The following is a 21,513-nucleotide window of genomic DNA, read 5'->3' on the forward strand; positions in this document are numbered from 1 at the left end:
TAGCTGTAATCAAGCTAGGCAATTTAAGGCTAGATCAGCTACATAGCTACTCCAACAGCTCTGAATCATTACGCAGTATCTTTACAAAACCAGACAAAAAGTTCTCAGTGAATCAGATAGAGCTTTTCAGTAAGGGTGTGAACAAGGAGTAGATCTGTTTTTAAAAGTTTCTCATGCATTATGGATATCTTGTAAGCTATGAAAAGAAGCCATTATCTTAATGGTATATAGTAAAGTTAAAGGATAAAGCCCTCTCATATTAGTTTAACACTCTTTTGATTTCATTTTACCTTTTCCAAGAAGACAGGAATTGCATCTACTACTACAGCAGATGATCTGGGAAGTGCTTCCATCATATATGTTAAGGCCCGACATGCATGGTTCATCTATTAAATATATATATATTTGGGTTTAAGTTCAGGTTATATATTTTTCTATTTCAAAAAAATTTTTAGACATTACGAATCACTTACAATGTCAAAGTTGTGCTCCATCTGCAGCAGCGTTATCTGTTTTTTTTAAAAAAAGTATTGTTAGTTTAGTAAAAGTTATCTAGATATCAACATAAATACAGGGCACAAATAAGTATCCTAGCGTTTCACTCAGGACTTTGAATTTTGGTTAAAGTTTCAAAAGAACAACTTGAGCTATTAAAGAATTAATAGGACTATGAAAATTCAGCAAAACATGCCCTCAAAACCAAATAAGGAGGAATATTTTATTGTTATTGAGTGAAATATTATATCCTCTAATAGAAATATGAGATTTCCTCTTTACCAAAGCTGGTACGACACTTTTGACTGGAAATCCTCCTAATGTTTCTTCATTTCCCATGACCAACAGCTGGCACATCTCAATCACTGCCTGTAGTTGCTGACTTTCATCAGTGGCTTGGAGACCTTGTAAAAGCTGTTGGGCTTTAGAACCTATATATCCAGAAGAAAAGATTAGGAAAGAAAATATTAGAAGACATAAGTGTTCAAGGGAACTGTTATGCTATACTTCTGCCAGAGTGGAAGACCAGAGATAGATTGTTTTCCTCTGTATTTGTAGTTTCACTTCCTTTCCCTGTCATAAGAAGGGGGGGATAGGTAAGGGAGGCAAAATCTCACTCTTGGCTGTCTTTCCAGTGCAGACTCGTCAGCACAGGGAGTCCAACACACTGCTCACCATAGCCATCTTGCCAACCTACAGCAGGATGCCAGAACCCACACCACTCCACCTTTATAAAGCAAAGGACTTTCCAGCACACCTGCTGGATAACACAGCACATGGAGTATCCATGAGACCCCATCCTCCTCTTGGCAGGCAGTGTAACAGGCTGTCTTTGGCTCTCCTGGGAAGCCAGACAGACTTGTACTAGAAGGTAGACATCTTATCCAGCTGCATAATGCAGACATGGTGGAATAAGAGTAAGGACCCATGTTCTCAATGACGCACTGTCTGAAGTGATTTCTGTCTGACACCTAAGACACTTTTGAAACTATAAGCAACATACCTCAGAACTGACATCTAATAGTTTTAAAGCTAGCTTAAGCACTTGTTTAAAGCTAGCAAAAAACCCAAGCGGGTTGGAGAGGTCTTTTGTTAAGCAGCCCATCATGCAAAAGAAAAAGATAAGGAAGGGGTGAAAAGGCAAGAACCCTCCCTTCCCCACCTAGAAGGGAACATTAAGATGCCCCAAAAAAAGAAAAGAAAAGAAAAGAAATATGGCTAAAGCAAATTTCTCTTCCTTATAGGAAGGCAAGCAAATTAATATTGTTGACCAGTGGTCTAGCACTATCACGACATACAAATCTCCAACATGTAAAGTATTTATTAAACTATGAAACTAATACAATTATTAGAATTTACTAGTGGCTGAATTCTACTAATCTGGAAGTGGAAAGAATTAAGTCAAATTAGACAAACTTTGCTTACTAGCTCCACTTCCAATTGTCCTGTGGAAGAGCTGCGACATCCGAGGACCAAGAGGGCCAAACAGGTGAGGAGGAAGACCCCTAGCCTCTAATAGAGCTAAAAGCAAACAGAGGATAACAGCCATTGTCAAAGCTTCTACATATTTTTAAAAGCTTAAATTCCATGATGCTATAAATTTAAGATTACTAAAATTTTGATACTTTAAGAAAGAAGAGTTAGGATTAGATAACTACAGCTACCTTGATTTAAAAAAAAACATCAAAAAGATGACCTTTAGGGACCAAATAACTCATTTTTGTATGCATCAGAGCATTAAGGCCCCTTAGGAAGTCACCCACTGAGTTTCCAGAGTTATATATTTCACAGAAGCAATCTGGCCCACTAAATTTTTTAAAGTCCGGATTTAGAATAGCAGATACAGCAGACACTAATTTCAACTATGAACTCAATTTCAACTATGAACTACATAAAATCGGTTAAGCTTATCTTCACTTTTTCAGGAACTGAGTGGCACTATTTATCTGAAAAAATGACATTAAAAAAGGTTCACAGCTTGCTTAGTTTATGAGCAGGAGAAAACTCTGCTAGATATTAGGGGAGTTTTGCTTTTGTTTTTGAACACTGTTCAGGCTAGCTTAAGACTAATAAGTGGGTGATTCTGATTTTTATTGTAGCAAGCATCACTACTGCTGATCAATACAATACAATTAATAGCAAAAACCAATTTAGCTCAATATTCCTAATGCATACCTATGCTTACTGAGAACTACAAGCAAGTGAACTGGTAGTGACACAGCACTCATTGGTTAATCTGGATATTTAATGCGGCAAAAACCTGTCGTCTGCAAGAGAGATCATGATCTTGACCTCCTTGCAATGCAGTGGCAAAAATCATTAAAACAGTTGCAGGACATGCAAACTAAGTTTCTACTTGTCTGTACTCTCAGGTTTTGAGACCTGAATCCTTTAGCCGAAGCATGAAAGCAAGCACTTTTGAGAACATTTAGATTTTGTTTGGTCAAAGCTTACAGCAACATGGGAATCGATAACAAGCACAAAAAAAAAGTTATCTAGAAGCAGGCAGAGTAACAGCAGGCCTAACCTGGCCTGTTAACTGAAAACATTCTTCCAAAGACATATTCATATTTGAGCTTACACACTTCATAGGACTGAGTTCTCAATTCTCTCTCCCCACTTTCCCCTGAAAAATCATTAGTAGTACTGTATTATATACCATGTAAACGAGCAAGGACACTATGCCACCCCCACCAGACATAATTTCCAAATTCTTGCATCTTTAGAGAATTAAAGCTTGTAACTCCATATGTCAGAACTACAGTAAGCAAAGCAACACATTCACAAACAAAATACAGCTTTCCCATACAGAATTTGGGTAGGTATGGCTATTTATAGGCTGCAAACAAAAAAATGAATAGTAAATTAATCACAACTTTTATACCTTGTAGTCTTCCCATCTCAGAATCATCTGACTCACTTTCTCCAGAGGTTGTCATACCTACAGCCCCAGCAACAGAACTAGAAGCTAAGAAATAAAATAGAGATTAATCCAAGTTAAAGTGCCTTTAAACATACAAAATTCGCATCAGTTCCACCATCAAGAAAAGCGTCCACCATCAGAAGAGTGCTCTGCATTTAACATCACCACCATCATACTTTTGTACAATTGTCATTTTAATCAGACCACTCTACAAGTATAATACTTTACAAAAGCTGAAGAGACTACAGCAACACAGGATGGGGGGGGGGGGGGGGGGGCGGGGGGGGCAGAGAAACCACCCACTACAATACAGCTAGATCAGCAAATGACCTGTCAGACAGATTTACCTGTATCCTTAGTAAATTTACGCTTTCTTAATTGAGTGTTATGCTGCACTTAGTTCCTTTAATTTTGACTTTTTGTACCGATGTAGCTAGCTTTAAGGAAAGAATGTTTGAAATTTTCTACAATCCAGAATAATTGCTGGAAAGCTGCTTTGAACTCACTACTGATTAGGACCAGATGATAAAATGAAGTACTATTTAATAGGACTGTGCAAGTAAGAATATTTAACTTGGTTACAAACTTCTCCAGTATAGACATGGTTGCCACTTGAACAGAAAAACTGTAGTATATTTATGAGTAGTTATGAAAGCTTTTACAGGTAAATGCATGCCTTCTGCATTCTGAAGAGTTCAGTCTCTCTTTGATTGGCAGTACAGTAATTTATGTAGCATCAGATGAAGTTACATTTTTTAAAAAAGGTAGATGCCTGAAAACTAAAGTGTACTTTATTGGACATAGTTTGGAGACTACAAAAACGCACAACTGAAACATGTACCAGATATCCAAGAGATCAGATTCAAAAATAAATGTCCCTTTCACTCAAAAACCTTCCCAAATTATTTGCCAGCTCTACCAGCTTAAATAATAAATTCTCCCCAGAACTTAATCCATTTAATTATTTTAAATACAAAGACGTTTATATCAGCAACTATACTAGTTGGAATTTCTTCTTACCTGCAGCTCCCTGGGGAGCCTCATCCGTACGTGCAGCTGAAGAGTTAACTCCATCCTGGTTGTTGTCGGGATCAGCCATCTTCTCCTGTCGGCGAGCTTCAGCTGCCCCTCTTTTGCCCAGGCCAGAGCCTCGCCGACTAAAGATTCAAAAAACAGAGTGCCAGATCTTATGAACTAAGACAAGAGATTTATTTATGTGAGACTACTCAAAGTCACATAAGATTTATATAGATCACTACCACAAAGTTGCACAAACTAACAGATTTGGGTAAAAATAAGCCTTCACAAAATTATTTAACTCTTCTTTACCCTCCTTGCCCTGCAACATGGCAGTGATTTGTTTATACCAATGCATTACAGCTAGGTCATTACATTACACCCTTCAAGACAAGGCAGTCTACTAAAATATAATAGTCAAAATGAGCAAGCTTAAAGTGACTGTTAGGTACTCTGTCGTCAAACTTCACAAATGTGTACCTGATTTGTAACTATCTTTAAAGGACGTTCTGAACTACTGGAAGTACAAAGAGAACTCTGATGATCAACTTGGTTTTCAGAGCCAGAAAAAGTTTGAGGGCACAAGCCTTTTTAAATACTACTGTCATAACCACTACAAATATATATGCCTACAAAGTAAACAGTCAAAATCAAATGTACACTTCACAACAGCATCAGATTTCAGAAGCTTTTTTTTTTATGGCATGGAAGAAGAAAAGGAAGTTGTGCTGAAACAATTATAAATGTAGTTTAGGCATAAGAAAAACAAATAAAACTTGTTAAACCTTCTTAAGTCTAGCTTCAGAATATATGCAACTACAAAAACTTTTCTGCATCACAGGACACATTTCCTCTCCCCTCCCATTTAATCTATCAGCTCTTTCAAGTTATTACTTCAGGACTAATTTTCGCCTCTATCAGAGGATATATTAAGTACTTAGATATTTGTAGTATTGTTCAGATGCAGCAGCTGACAAGCTGCGTCAGCTCAGCAATGCACACTATTAAAGCACACTTCTGCGTGGTACCATGAAGCCTTTTATTTTGAAAAATAGTCATCTATTTTATTATTCATGATGGATAGTAGTTTAGCATGCTCTCTGTCTTAGAAACATACTGAACACTAAAGACCACCTCCCTAAAGAAAGGATTACTTAAATTTCTAATATTGGCTTTGGATGTTTCTTTTCCTCCACCCCCACAGCTGAGGGACTTACTGAAGGTCTGATGGTGACAAATTCTATGCACTATGCACTGGTGTACAGAGTAACCCAGCCAGCCAGAAAAGCTATAGCTACTTCTACAATAGCAAAGTAAGATATAGACACGGCCAGTTCTCATGTATGAAAATGACATTACCATCAACCCACTGCACTAATCATGTTCCATTATCTTAAGTTTTACCTGGTGCTAGCACAGGAGCCCGTGGTCTTTTGCCGTGTGCTCCGCCGCAAACTGGGGAGCTCAGCAGGTGGTGATTCACTGCGCTTCTTCGTAGATTTTCTTAGACCTATGTGAAGAATTGAGAGTAAATCAGTCTTTAAATACAGAGCAATCCCACAAAGAAGTGAAACTTTTGTGTACAAGAAACTTCTACATAGAAGAACAGCTGCTACATAAGAACCACAAGCCCACATCAGCTTTTAGTCACCTTATGCTGAACTGCTATACCAGTAAAAGAAAGGTATTTACTTTTACTCATTATTTCAAGTTAAGTAATACTAAATTCCCAAGTTGTTACCTAGACACATTTTCCTAACCTACACACAACAGTTATAGAAGAGTTTGTAAGTCTTTCTCACGGTAAACAGATATCACATTATAGGATACAAGTTTATTATTTCCACATGTTGACATTCAAAACACTTAAAAGAAGATGCTTTAGCTATAGATGAAGAGAGAAAAAGAAATTACATTGTGAGGGAGGGCAGTGATTGGTTCCATCTGTTTTCCCCCACCTCTGATTAAATGCCTGCAGCATAAACTTAATCTTCTTTACTAGTGGGATCATAATTTTTAGTCAGTTTTATTCATATTAGTATGGCTTAAGAATAACTGCCTTAAATCAAAACCATGCTCCCCTCCATGAGTCAAGCACTGCCAGTGTTGAGATGTGTCATATGTATTATTCGTGTTCCTATTTCAACTACATCCATTCAACCCCACCACTGCCATAAGGTCTTCCTTGTGGCAAATAAAGCCTATCTCCACAGCATTTTTAATTTAGAAGTATTTGCACTGTTGAAGACTGACCCAACTGATACTAATTTGCTTTAGGTTATGAAGCCATTGTTCTGATGACCCATCCCACTGCAGAACCAGGTGATCTTAAACACACAAAAACCCAATAGAACATTCTCAGATGATAAGCAAGCTTACTGTCAGGCTGAAATATTCTGTACAGCTTCCAAACCAGAAGGCTGATAATTAGTGTGTTGAAAATTTTAACAAACCCTTATCAGGCCCAACTTTACATTTCAGTCCCCACCCCCCTTACAGAAAAATAAATAAATAAAAATATAAGAGAACCCCTTAACATTCAGTTCAGACATACTATTACTGGAACCGATGTAAATAGTTTTGAAAAGATGAGAAAGTTAGATCACTGCTCCCTCTTCTGGCAACAAAACAGAAATAAAACATTTGTGTGCGCAGTGTTGTTGAGCGTAGTACCTATCAAACTGACTCCCATCTACTTCCTTAATCCTAAAACATTCCAGGAATGCTGAGTTGTGGTACTGAGGGATGAAATGATAACTATACAGCTTCTGACTGGATAGTAAACAGAAAACGGAAAGTGATCTGAAAAGCCATTATTGACCCAGTCTGTCTGTCCTTTCAAACACTATACTGTATTTGACCCAGGAACACAATGCTGCATGCAGTTAAGTTCCATGCAGATGAAGGTTAACCTGATATTTGTGTATTTACCACACAGATGGCTTACTGACTCAAGAAATTTGGCAACCTCTAGAAAACAACAAAGTTCTGTGTTTAACAGTCATCAAGCACTGATCTGAAGCAGGCCAGCCACTTGAATTTTCAGACTGTCTGTAGATGTACAACAAACTACCTAACTTTTCCAACTAGTCAAAACAGCAGTGGCATTTTTATTACACATGCTTTCAAATGAAAAAATTAAGTTGAAGTAGCTACTACAAAAACACACGATGATTCCACCCCTATTTACGTACAGTAAAACACTCAGTGGCAGGGGAAGTATGTTATAAAATAGAGCTACAAGACAAAAACAGTTTGAAACAGTTGTAGCAGTATCCCATGCCATAGCCATTTAAGCCTCTCAAGTACTAGAAATGCACAGATACAACAGAACTCGTCTCACAGCTGATTATATTTTACAATAGAAAAATGCATGTTAACTGGCACTAGGTATAGCACTGTATTACCCCACAGATAAAATGCGTTTACCACTGAGTTCATATTACATGTATGGAGGAGTAGGCTACTTGGTACCTATAACAGTATGGTGAAATTGTGAGATATTCTTCTAAAAGTAAAGCAAAAGTACAAGTTCATCACCCTGTTACAGTAGAGTTCATGAGAAAAATCTACAAGGAAGTTTTCATTCTTTATGTCAGCACGCCACTCTACTTCAAATCTCTGGGTACTCATTGTCAAGTAACCAGACCTAAGTATTAAGCAACTTTGTATCAGCTAAGTAATATGCTACTGATGAGACACCACACATCTACTGTAGTGAAGTAAGATTGACTTGACTTGTATCAAAACAGAATTTCTGTTAAGGGCAAAGGTTTCATAAATCAGCAGAGCTAGATGAACATCCTACTGTTTTACAAAATGATACCCTCACTCATGTCTTATTGTCCCCAAACCAATCCCAAGATGCACGAAGTGCACACCTGATACACTCTCTTGTTCCACTAGCGTTCTGCCAGTTTGATGAATTGAGCTTGCTTAACACAGGTCAGATGAGCACAGACACCATGAAGCAGTAGGGCAACGAAGCTGAAATGGGTTGTCCTTTTTCTTAAGGGGTATTAAATTAGCTGACCCAACTCTTTAAAACCCTCTTACTGAGGTAATTCCGTTCAGAAAATGTGAAGAGTTACCCAGTTACTGCTTGGTGGATGAGCTGCAGAATATATCCCAGCCTGAGCACCCAGAAGATTTGAGCTCATTTTCTCCTGCTGCTCAGGAAAAATGTTCTACTTGTCAGATCTTTTTGCATGTTTCTCTTTTCCAAGGTCTTCATTTCTCTACCTCTGATGTATCTATCAAGGCACATATAAGCTTCCACCTCTATTAATTTCTAAGTCTAAAAAGGAAGCGCCAAAGGACTTCTCAGAGCTTGTTCCCTTCCTGCTGTTCAATGGCACACTCTGCCCTTAAAGTTCACTGTTTAAGAAGGCTTCTTAAGTCAATCTTACCACCTGCATCTTTTGCAAATCCTTTGAGTCTCCTCAACAGCATAAGCTCAGGACTGCTAATTTCTTCAGCATAGGACTGAACCTTCTTCCTTTCACTTGCATTGTTGTTAAAATTTCATCTCCCCCTTAACACAATGCAAGCGTGTCCTCCTGACTGAGAGTTAGTCCTGTATCTATAGGAGTTGCAGGAGGCTAACAGCCCCAAGCCTTCACTGGTAAATAGGGCACAACCGGCATTCAGAGAGATGGGATTAGAGATGCCCTGTGACTGCCTGACAAAAGAAAGCACCAGTCACACTGCCACAGACAGACAGCAAGGGCTTTCAGGGGGAATTGGTTTGATGTTCATCTCCAGAAGTTGTTTATTTAGCACTATTTATGAAATATACAGAGTTATCATCAAGAGATCTGTTTCAAAGAGCTAGTAAGAGTTATGAACAGAGATGGAGTTTCAATAAAACGAAAGAAAACTAGGTTTAAGCGCCCCATATTCAGCAACTGCAAAAGCTTCAGATGTAAACTTCAGAATTAAAACAGAAGTATAGGTTTCCTTATGGCAAACAAATATATTGCTCACGCCCTGACACCATCCTGTTTGCATGCCAAACATTGATGTCAATGGCTCTGAAGGAAAATAGACCCAAACACACTAAACCTGAAACAGAGCAGCCTAACAGAAATCAGAAAAAAAAAAAATCTTAAGATTTAAGTGTGCTTACTGGTCAACATTTTTTTCTTTTTAAGGCATTTTTTGTTGCGTGAAAGAGACCACCGCAGAATGTAGCTGTACTGCATTCACTTATTTTAAGTATGAGTGTATCATCCAAGCCAAAAGAAAGTCAAACTTTCACAGTCCATAACCCAGAAGGACCTTGATTTGCAGTTCAGAAAGATAATGAATAGATATTTACTTGTTAGGACTGTAAGTTTAGACTTCACATTGGCACCTGTGTTGGGCTGCTCTCCTCATGCAGTATGGACAGGGTGAAAATAGCTGTGGCAGTGGAAGGCAAGACAGCCACCTGTCATTCTAATACTCCACTACTCCCCTCCGTCAGTAACAATACAGACATCCCCAGCTCTTGATGACAGCCCTACACAGCCCATCACAGCAATTAAACCAAGTATTTCCAAGCCAGTCATCTTATTTCCTCAAGCCCTGGTCCACAACTCTAAGGCTCTTAACCGTCACACAGACAGCGCTGTCACCCACAATTCCAAATAAACTAGTTCAGAGCTATTTTCAGATTCTTTTCTCCCTTGTATCTGCCAAATCCCTTGAAGCCAGGAGTTATACATCATTCATGCTTCATGTTCACCTTTATGTGGCTTTTTATTATCCCAATAACCTCTCCAGGCCCCCATATCTTACATATTAGGTAGAGGCTTCTCAGTCAGGGACAACTACCCTAAGCTACCCTGCTCTCAGCACCGTCTCAGTCATCATTTGCCAGCTTCTTCCTACTTAAGGGCCACAAGACACTACACAAAGGGCAGAGATTTACCTAATAATGGAGACATAATTAAGCTTGGTTTTATATTGTTACATAATCAGTGAGATTACCCGATTCACCACATTTAAAAAGCCTCTACACAATATGGGGCTTGAAAGGAATATAAAATAGTCAAATCGAGAGGACAACAAGAAACTTGCTTCCCCCCCCTCTCCATCAAGAAATATTTAGCTACAAAAACAGAGGTAAAAATCTTCAGTCTAGCCTGTTTTTGCTTTTCCAACAAATCCTATAGTGGTTATTCAGTGACATCCCTGCTCAGTTACAGACTGCTGCGTAGCTGACGATTCTGAAAGTCACTCTGTGTTTAACACCTATTAATAAACCAGTGAGGACTGGACAAGAAACCTCTGGGTATTCCCCTCCAGTATGTGAAAAGCTTCTGCAAAGATGGCAACCACATATCTGCTCATTGTTCTCTTCAAGTAGAGTAAACCAGCTCAGCTTTTGCAGTTTTTCCTTCAAATATCACAACTACTAATTCTTTTCCTTGTACTTCCTGAACTGTGATACCCAGAAATCAACAGCATTGCACTTACATAAACATGACTGACTGTATATGTTAGCCAGAATAATCTCCCCTCTCCTCCCACTTTTCTTCCTAGAACCACTCCCCACCATCATTTTCCTGAAGTTTTTGCAGCTCCTTAGAGTTACATTTGCATGCTTGTTTTTTGTGTCTCCCACTAGTTCTAAAAGGCCTATTTCAAACTTCTTCAAACATCTGTTTCATATTATACCCCTATATAAGCCTACTGAGTTTTAGCTTTCACTTTCTACACAGGATTACTATGACTTCTAAGGACATGTTTCCAGGCAGAGTGGTTTATACCTCAGTAAGTTAATCTAGATCACTGTTTGCCTTACCGGTTTAGAAAGCTTATGGGGTATTAATATTTGTGTGAAAAAATCACCTACTTCTGCTCCCTTATCCTCTAAGGGTACTAGCGTGCTACAGAAAAGAAATTGGAACTTGCACAATCTGTCTTAAAAACCTACCCTGGAGGTTTTTTTCTTAAAATTTTCTTGACACTTCTCAGCATTATCCAAAGTGTGTATTTTGTTAAAATATTTAAAATTTGTCCCAATATTTGACTTAATGAAACTATATGACAGATAAGTTATATATTTTTAAAAAGGGCTAAGCTAACAATAGTTACTATTGATTCAAAGATCATTTCAACCTGTTGTCAAACAGCTCTAATGGACTATTTGAAAGGCTGAGACTATTTTAAGATATCATAAAGTTTAATTCTTTTCTTCTATTCTAGGCCGAGTTCTTGCTCCTAGTAATACTCAGCATAATCACTTACTCTGATCAATTATATTCAATATAATGACCATTGGAATAACTATTGCTGTAATCTACAGTAAAATAAAGAGGCATTAGACATTTTAGACTTACTAGTATCACCTGTTAATACTCCCTCCCCACCCCCTAAATTGGGACACCATCTAGAGAAAGTAACTTTAACCTCTCGAGTCTAGAAACATCTCTCCCCATGCTTTGTGCCATTTACCAGTGACTTTTTATACATACACAAACATACCTACAGTCCATACCAAGTCAGGTTTGTGACATACACTTGAATGTCTTTTTTTCAACTTAGGTTCATCTTTTTGCAAAAGATGGCTTTCAGGTCCCAGAAGAGCTAGCACTAGTCAAGCTGGCTTTCTCAGTACATTCTTTGCGGAGACAGTTTAGGCTCATTCTCAATGCTGTTTTTCAAGCTACTCAACACATACTCCCCTTATATTGTGTTATTCCAGCCTTCCCCTTCTCAATCCTTGCTGATGTTTAGTAACTTGTCACAGAAATTACTCTCTGCCTTCACCTTCTCATTGTTCACTCGTCAGACAAATTCTTTCTCCTCCCTGTTGCTCTTCTTCATTGCTAAAAAAGTTGCTTGTAACACAGACAGCCTTAGCTAAGAATTTCTTGGTCAGTCCCATTCTTGCCCAATTCCTACCCGCTTCCCCCTCACTCCACTCTGTGTAAATTCAGAGTTTTTTCTCCAGAACTCATCATCCAGTAAGTCTTGAACCATGAAGCAGGTAGATAAAACCTTGCTATAAAGAAAATAACTCCTCTCCCCTTCCCCAAAGCCATTCTTCCTCAACTAGGTTAGGTCATTACAGAATCAACACTCTAGTCACACAATTTATCCAAAACAAGCCTGTTAGATCAGTTAAGTCTATTTTGATATACAGGAAGACATCCAGTTGCTTTTGCTTATTTCACATACCTCCTGCGTTAGTATTAGCTATAGACATGCCCCAGTTGAGACAGACTACGACTGACCATGTCTAGGTAAAGGAAAAACAGTAAGCAAACTTAGGGATCCAACTCTTTAGGAAGTCTTAGAGCATACATGCTAGAAGTAAATCATATAGTACACAAAGGCAGCATAATGAATTTCAAAAAAAATTTTGTTCAAGGCAACAGAGCTACAAGCATATCTGCACACTAACAAGCAGGTGACATTGTCCAAGAACAGTATCTGCTATTCAAATTCAGTACCCAAGAGAGGACATATTTTGCAGGAACAATTTAAAAGATAAAGTGACTAAAATCCAGGCACTAGGTACACTAGGTTTAAAAGATGACTGTTTTTAAATTAACAGAGATTCTCACAGTAAGGAAAAATTAGGAAAGTGGCTTGAAACAAGAGCCCACATATTATTTACTTTTTTTCCAGCATTTATCATTTCCACTTCAGGAGAGAAAGCTTAAGAAAATGAGAAAAAAATTTACAGGAGGACCATAATCAAGATAGTTTCATAACATACACATCCCCATTACAGCATCCAACTATTTTGCATATATTTTACTTTTAAAATTGATTTGCAAGTCAGAGAAGCAATTTAAACTTATAAACAGTGACTGTACTTATATCATTTGCTTTAGCTGTAGTTTCAGTCAGCTTTACTTAAAAGCTCAGCAGAACACACTAAAAATTTATTTCTCTAAGAATATCCCAAGAAGCCTAAAAACAGTAATAGTATTTGTTTAGAAGACTTGATTTTAAAACATACATGCTTATTCTTCCACAAAAGAACTTACTTGCGAGCTTAGCCTGTAGTCCAGAAGGTCCAGGTTTTGATGACTCTGACTTGGAAGAGCCTGGTAGAGACAGTTTTGTTTTAGGGAGACTGACTTTCGGGCTAAATCGAGCAGCCCAGTCAAACTTTGAAGAGCCACCTGTTTTACTCGGTTCTTTGTCCCTGCTACTCCTTCTTGGACTGGGGCTGGATGCAGAACGGGAACGTCTGGCCTTATTCTGGTCCTTTCCCTGTTTCACTCTGGCACCCTGAGGAACACTAGAAGAAGCAGAGGCAACAGCAGAAGAGGAGGAGGATGTGGAAGCTGAAGAAGAAGAATCAGTGATGGTGCTACACCCAGCTTTGGCTGAGGTCACCGATTTTGAAGCCAGCTTGGAGAGTTTTGCTGACTTCTCTTCAGCGCCAGTTGCTTCAACTGCTGAACCACTCTTTATACAAGACAGATTGTCTGTCCTTTTTCTTTTCTGACTTCGGGAACTACCAGCAGCTCCACCCTTTCTGGTGTGAGCCTTGCTTGTTGATGGCAATTGTGTAGACTTCGGCTGTTCTTGGTCTAAGTGTCTTCTCTTAGATTTACTATGTGGCTTGTTAGTTTCCAAGGAAGTTTCAGTGTGTTGAAGTGCTTTGGGTTTTTTAGCAGAGCTAGGAGAATTGGTCCTCCTATAATCTGGACTAGCACTGCGTTTTACTCCTCGAGAATTGTCTTTCTTAGGCACTTGCCCCGTTTTTTGTTTTTCTGAAGTATTGGCTCTCTCCGGATCTTCTTGTTGTGGTATTAAAACGGCAGATGAACTACAGCCTCTGTAGAAGTAAGCAGGAATAGAGTTAGTGTTGAACTCAAGAAACCCCACAATTGCAACAGTTTTGCAAGATAAATGTCAGCATTCTCTAATAATAAAGGAAATCACAGGTAAGAAACACTGCCAATTATTAATTTTACATTGAAACAAGAACAAAAACCCATGCGTCTATGAGACCAGTCATATTGCAAATCTTTGCTAGCATGAAAACTAAAATAAATTGCTAAATAAAAGCACAATGCACTGCTTTTTTAAGAGGAATATATGAGGTAACTTAGATTTTACTACTTTTTTTAGTAGATGTGTCAAACTGATTAAAAAGAAAAAATATATCAAGCCATGAAACTATTATCTGAATGTTTGGGAGTGTAAGTCCCACAAGAGAATAAGGAGTGTTCAGTAATGCATAACTAGTCATAACTGGATTCTAGTTCAAGGAAGGCTCTTAATGAAAGTATAGTTTCTGATCGATCTTGAAACTGAGGTAATTAATCGTACACAAATATGGCAAAATTCTCTTCGACATGACTGTTCCAGTGTGTATATAGCAGAAGTGCATGAAGAGCAGCCAAAGCATGACCAAGGTGATCACCCTGAACACAGGCATACTTTAGATTATTTCATGTTTCAATTAATATTGGACACTGCTCAGAACAATCTTCCCCAATATGAAGCAGCAAAAGGGGAGAAAGACCTTGCAAGTATTCCAGGACTAGTTATGCAGAAATTGTTTCCTCCCCATTACTGATGGAATGCTCTTAGTTGTAGAACACAAATGGAATGTGAAACACTGAAATATATCCATTGAATGCAATACCTAGATGAGTTAAAATCTAGTAGTCATACATTTTGTAAGAACTCTGTATAACTAGATATGTTATACACAGTTGTGAAGCACAGATAACACTGGTTAACATATGAATATGAAGTGCAATTACCTTTTAGAAAAGTGTCCCTTGGACTGCTCAGAAGTAGTATTAGACTGCACTTTGGGTGTCTTTGAAATAGATTTTCTACTCTCAGGAGGGCTATGTGCCTTATGTTTTGCCTGCCCTAAATGTGACCTGTCAGCAGAAAGTCAAAACAGAAAGCTATCAGGATTCCAAGATACAGACACAAACCTGTAGGTGGAATTAATATTTTTTGGACCACTTTCAAATATTAGTTTACAGCTTCAAGCCTTTTCATATCAACACCTAACATTAAAGCACTATATCAAAAGGATCACCTGGTGCAGTTACAAACCATTACCAGTGTAACTGAGTTGTAAACCATACAATTCAGTAAATTAATAAAACATCTTCTCACACCTGAGCTGTGCAGATAAATTCAAACTGATGTGCAAGATTACTGAATTATTCACTTAAGCTAGCAGAGTAAGGTACGAGACTAGAGCACCTGTCAAAGACATCTTCTCAGTAACAGATGTATACTCATCAACCTCAAAATTCCATGCACTAAGACCATATCCAGTTATGAGAGTTTACAGGTTGGTGTCTGCTCTAAGAAAAATCAAACACTTGGAACGGGAATGCAACCAGTTCAACTTGGTAGAAGAGCTCAACCCAGCCAGTTATTTTCTGGATGCAGATCCACCAGTTCAAAGGACTGAGAGCTGTTTGGTAACAGCTGAAGTAAAAGGAATTAAGAAATGCATGCTACCGACGAAGGCAGTCAGATGAGACAGGAAACCTGTGATATCAGAGAAAGAAATGAGTTTCACGTAGATATGCTACAGGAGGTCTTTCCAAGCAGCTTTCAGCTGCACGCAAAAAAAGAAAGGTTTATTGTATGAGCTCTGACCGGAGGACAAAGATCACACTATACCATAGATAAAATTTAAGTTACATCTTCACATATTCCACATCTATTTTCAAAATCAATGAGAATTACCATCTGCAAGTCTCAGAAGAGGCAGCTCATCAGCATTTAAAACAGCATGGTATAAAAAATTGCTCAGGCAAGAGACATCTCACTTGTACTTCCCTGGATAAAACACACTTTTGACTCAGCTGTCACCAAGAAAACTCTACTGCTCGCATCCTACCTATACGGAAACCCCAAGCACCACTAACCTCAAACTAGCCTAGTATCAACGCTGGAAGAAGCAATGTTTCCAAGTTAAAGAACTGCTGATTATATGCTATTAGTCTAGGCTATCTAGTCCTTTGAGCTGAGCTATGCAAACATCTTTGAATCATACAGGGGATCAGGAGAAATGGGGACTTCAAATTTAAGTGTCCTGCTCCAACCCATGACCCCAAACATCAAAAAGTTTAGGCCAAACAAGTAAGCAGAAGTAGTACAAGAATTCCACAAGCTTTCAAATAGCTTCTTCCAACCAAATGCCAAAAATGTAGTAGCAAAGGCAGAGCTAAGCCTGCTGTTCACCGTACTGTTTCACCATCCTCTCAAGGATTTCAACACAAACAAACCTTAGTAGGAAAAAAGTAACAAGTCTATTCACCTAAGCAATAACCACATGACAATTTGTTAGAGCCAAAATGCTATGCCTTCAGTAATATGGCTGTTTATCTTGGTAACTTTTCTTCCTCTGTTTTCTTCTGAAGTATTCTCAGTCAGTTACTCTAACAGATGAATGCACTTAGACAGCACATATTCAAACATTTTCTGTGGCTCATCTTTCTAAGAGCATATCAGCCTGAAAAGATTAAATTAACTGCATCTTCTTTATTATTTCTCGTACTAGAAGAAATCATTGTTACTATCAAAAGCAAGTGAAATAAAACAATTAGATCTTTACCTCAAAATAGCAAACTTAATCAAGGTAAACTTACGATTAGGTAAAACATTCCTAAGTGTTTAGATCTTCCTTTTCCCAACAAAAGATTAAGGCATGAAATTTAATTTTCCCCTTGAAATGTTTTTATTATGTGAGCAACACAAGTTATTACATAATTTACACTTGGCAGTAATCTCATTTTTTATGTAAGCTAACTGATCAGGGTTCATTTATTCTGAAGTATATTTTAAAAGGTTATTTTCCCTTAAAGTTTTTATTTTTTTGTTGAATTACAACTGGATTCAACTTAGTACTTAAAATATTCACAGACACAAATAACTGAAGATCTTTTCCACTAAAATATGGCTAAAGCAATAAATCAAAACATCAAATACTTGAATCATGCCCTGAAGAGTTTCCACTTGTTCCAGGCTTCCCTCCTTCACCTGTAAACATTTCAGGTTCTTACATGTTTTACAAACATAATTTCATACCAATGTCCAATATACGTGGATTAATTAAACTACAACCTTATCCTGGGGAACATGAATACTGCATCGTGCAGACTATTTGCAGTTGCTTTATTTCCTTTATCCATCAAGCTACCAGTAGAAATAACACTCGCAGCCAGAGCAGAAAGATTACACTAGAAACATTAACAAGTGAGGAATCAAAAACAATGAGGGTTTTTTATTTTACATTTCAAGACCTACTGTGATCTCACTACTTCTTTGAGTTTAATCATTCACCTTGCATGTATTGCAAAGGGAAGGTACACAGGTAATAGCAACTGCACGTGCAGTAGCACATGAATTAAAAGGAGCACGACATTAATTTAGTTTCTGCAAGATTTCTACAACAGCAAGCAGACTGACAATTTGGAGAGACTGCAGGATTAAGTTAAAAACTTCAACAATACACCAAGTATCATTGTTCCAATTAAGGTTGTAAAAGTTTGCGTAAAGTCTCATTAAATGTTAACTTACATACAAAGGTAGTTAGAATAGTCTGATGAGCTAACACTTGGATAACTAAGTACTAGGAAAGGTACATGGGCAGCTGGAAGACTGATTCTTATCAAAGGTTGTAAGCTACCTAGGCTTTTGCCCACAATTCAAGGCTTTTAACTTGTAAATTACCTAGTTACAAGGTCTTTATTCTTTTCCATTAATGCATTATTCATTCAGGAGCTTCATTTAAACAAATATTCTAGCAACAAGTATTTTGAGAGGCTAAGTTCCTCATTAATAATGAAAAATAATAAGGTAAGTATCTATGAGCTTCTGTTTGTCCACTTCCATTTGCAGGGGCAGGTCCATGAAGAATGAGCACTTGCTGCACCTTCAAGTCAAGTGCTGGTTTGGTTTGGTTCTCCCTGCCCCACCTCCACCCCACAACCTAAAGACAGTTTCATAACCCACTCCAAGGCTTCACTCAGCTGGGCAAAGCTGTCTGCTGATACACATTTTAATTCACAGGCAAACACTCAGTTTAGAGTAACACAGGTGCACAATTTGACAAGTGACCCACCATTTAGTTTGCAGTCCTTATATGAACAATCTCATGGAAACTGCCGGCCATTAGCCTTCCTTAGCAAAACCATAATATAGAACCAACCAGAACCTGAGAACTCCGCGCATACTAAAAAAAACCACCACACCCCCATACATTTTGAAATTAGTTAAAATGTTTCATCTAAGCCATGTTCCTCAGCAGCTGAGGGCTATTAAATGCTTCCAAATATGAATTCTACAAAACTAAACACCCTTTTTACTTCTGTCAAAAGCAAAATTAAAAAAATAAAAAATAAAGACAAGTAGCACAGATAAAATAAACTGTGCAAAAAAACTATTTTCTCTACGCATAAATATTCCACCTGCCTTCCCCACCCATTCAAACACTAAGTTTAGTTTTTACACAAGTCTCAGGTAAGATATTAACAGTCACATATTATCAAGACTGGTCCAAAAAGAAATCCTGTTCAGAGAAAAGTAGTATAACTGACAAAAGCATTCTTCTTGCTTTAGGGTTTAAAAAAGGTCAGTCCAAAGTATTTTCTACATTCTGCTTATACCAGTGTTCTCTATGCAGCTAACAAGGATCTCTCGTTCCCCATTTAGCCTCCAATCCCAAATGCACAAGATATATTTTATATTCCAAAAACTTTATGTTTGTAAAAGTATCATACTTTCATACACAACTGTAACAAGCTGTCAAATTAACATCTTAAATACTGCTGTTCCTAAAGATCCCAGAAGAGTGACACTATACAGATTAAAAGATAAGCACCACTGTCATTTCATGCCACTGAAAACAAATATTTTTGCAGCACTAATAAACAGTTCTAGTACATAGGACCACTTGCGTTAGTCCACACCAATATACTGAAACGTTGCTTACAACTGAAAGGAACAGTCAGCTGCACCACTTCCAGAAAAGATCTTATTGCGTGCCTGATATCACTTCCAAATTGTTCCCATTCAAAGTAAATACTATGGCATCACTGGAAACTTAAGCCACAAGGGCACAGTTCTTCACCACACATGGTGACAATGTAGATACTGAATCAAGAAAGTGACAGTAAGTACCTTCCAGATCCTCCTCCTGCCCCCATGAAAAGAGTGTTCTCATTAATGCATCTGCTTCCCACTCCTCTCTGGTTTGCTGCTGCAAAGGGAAGCTTTAGTATCATTATTGCTTCCTTACAAACCTGCAAAGAGTCATCCTTCAATGGAAAGTGCTGGAAGAGATAGTTCAGACAAGGGTTCATGCTTACAGTTAGGAAGTTGCCATCGTAACAATAATTCTAAATCAGGAGGGTAACACTGAGTACTTTTCAGTCTGGTAGTAAAGCCAGTAAGAACTATAATATCCACAAGAGCAGAAAATCATCCAAAGCACAAAGTTATTTTGGCATCGCTACTGGCAAGAGAGAGTGAAAAATCACATTAGTCCAACTTCATCAAGGCCGATTTGGTTATGCGCATACACAGGGGCACAGGGAGAACAGTTCACCAGTTCATACATCTGCTCAAACACCCATCCCTTGCTTCTTTTAGAGAAAAGCACACATCATAGATGCTAAGTTTACTTAAAATTCGTGCTGCAACAATCCTTTTACACTGTCTGTGAGCCTAGCATCATTCGGTTTTGATGGTTTGTGGTGGGTTGTTTGTTTTGGGGTTTTTTGTTCATTTAAAAAAAATGCAACTATAAAAAAATCAAACACTCAAAGCTCCTATCAAGTTGCTATGTTGACCATGAGTTTGCTGGTAAAACTCTAGCAGAAAACACATTCACAGGCTTCCCCCGCTTGTTTTGACTGCGGGTATTGATGTTATTAGGGTGACATCAAATAAGCCCAGTCTAGAGAAAAGTGGGTTTGCATTGTTGCTTCCAGGTTAGGGCAAATCTGCCAGTATTAGATGTCACATGAGGAAGACTCTGCATTTATGTTTTACTTACTAGACCAGAGAGGAGTTTGGAATTTCCGAAGTCTTCATGAAAAGGAACAGTAGCCACTCAGCAAGTTAAATCGATAAAGTTTTAACACAAGACCTTTAAGCTGCAAAAGGCTCAAAGACTACAGAAAGACATGCATTAGCATTTCAGCTTGGCAATTATATTCTCCAGCCTCCCTCCTTTTTAACACCTTACTCCACTCAAGTCTATCGTAGTGTTTATTCCAGCCAGAGCACAAGAGTCAGAGGCAAAGTTAAGTCTCTTACAAAGCCATTTGACTATTGTACCAACAGCTATACAACCGCTTGCTTACATTAGAGCAGTGGACTTCACATCAGAGTCTGAAATTACAGTACAAGTGACAAACTGCACAAACTCTCCATGTTTTTGTGACTTTATTTGTATTTTGAAACCATGTACACCTTAGCCACAAGAAAGCTTTAAGAAAAAGCTGTTGCATTTCCAGCTTTTAGGAAGCTATTTATACAAAGCAGAAATATAATCAAGTACACAAGTTCAGACAGTATCAAAACTTGTCCTTGCTCAAAGGGTTATGATTGCATACCTGTGACCAAAGTGAAGTAACCTTCTCCAACGCTTTAGAAGGTGGGGCCCTTAAGTTTGCTTATAAACTTTGTGGCTAATGAAGCAACAACCCTCTACAGACTCACATTACTGCTTAATTCCCTCTACAACACTAGTTTTTGTTTTGTGTGGGGATTGGCAGGGGTTGTGTGTTTGTGTATTGGTTTTGGTTTGGTTTTTTTTGAGACACACATGGTTCTAATAAAGTGTCTGAATAAAAACTCCTACTATCTGTGCAACTACATCAACAAGTAGTGCAGATCAGCAGAAGAAATCTGAAACAATATGCTTGCCATTAAGGACCAATATCCACTATCTATGCATTTCAATGATTTCTACTTCAAAGCAGACCAGATTACAACAGCAAGTGACCAGGATGCATAATCTGTTCTCCTAGAGCACAACTTCCAATTTCGTTTGATCCACAAAGACTCCAATTCAAGTGCTTCAAGACCATTCTATGATCTTAGCCAAAAGCACTGCAGGTGAGGATGACGGAGTT

General features: G+C 38.1%; 1 protein-coding gene across 18 annotated transcripts in view; it reads right to left on the minus strand.

Moving 5' to 3' along the window:
* Positions 1-21,513, minus strand: part of TRIP12 (thyroid hormone receptor interactor 12) — an 80,185-nt gene that overhangs the window by 29,660 nt on the left and 29,012 nt on the right. For 6 of the 18 annotated variants that reach the window (XM_075098797.1, XM_075098794.1, XM_075098796.1 and 3 more), the window contains exons 3-11: positions 15,160-15,285; positions 13,423-14,222; positions 5,840-5,945; positions 4,439-4,575; positions 3,380-3,463; positions 1,921-2,016; positions 778-926; positions 474-509; positions 291-386 (exon numbers count right to left, since the gene is read on the minus strand). In XM_075098797.1, the coding sequence (XP_074954898.1) occupies positions 291-386; positions 474-509; positions 778-926; positions 1,921-2,016; positions 3,380-3,463; positions 4,439-4,575; positions 5,840-5,945; positions 13,423-14,222; positions 15,160-15,285 (1,630 nt within the window). The remainder of the gene's footprint in view (positions 1-290; positions 387-473; positions 510-777; positions 927-1,920; positions 2,017-3,379; positions 3,464-4,438; positions 4,576-5,839; positions 5,946-13,422; positions 14,223-15,159; positions 15,286-21,513) is intronic. The other 12 variants (XM_075098805.1, XM_075098801.1, XM_075098803.1 and 9 more) reach the window with 5 other exon arrangements.

This window comes from Phalacrocorax aristotelis, chromosome 7 (assembly GCF_949628215.1).
Source record: "Phalacrocorax aristotelis chromosome 7, bGulAri2.1, whole genome shotgun sequence".
Classification (NCBI taxonomy): Eukaryota; Metazoa; Chordata; class Aves; order Suliformes; family Phalacrocoracidae; genus Phalacrocorax; species Phalacrocorax aristotelis.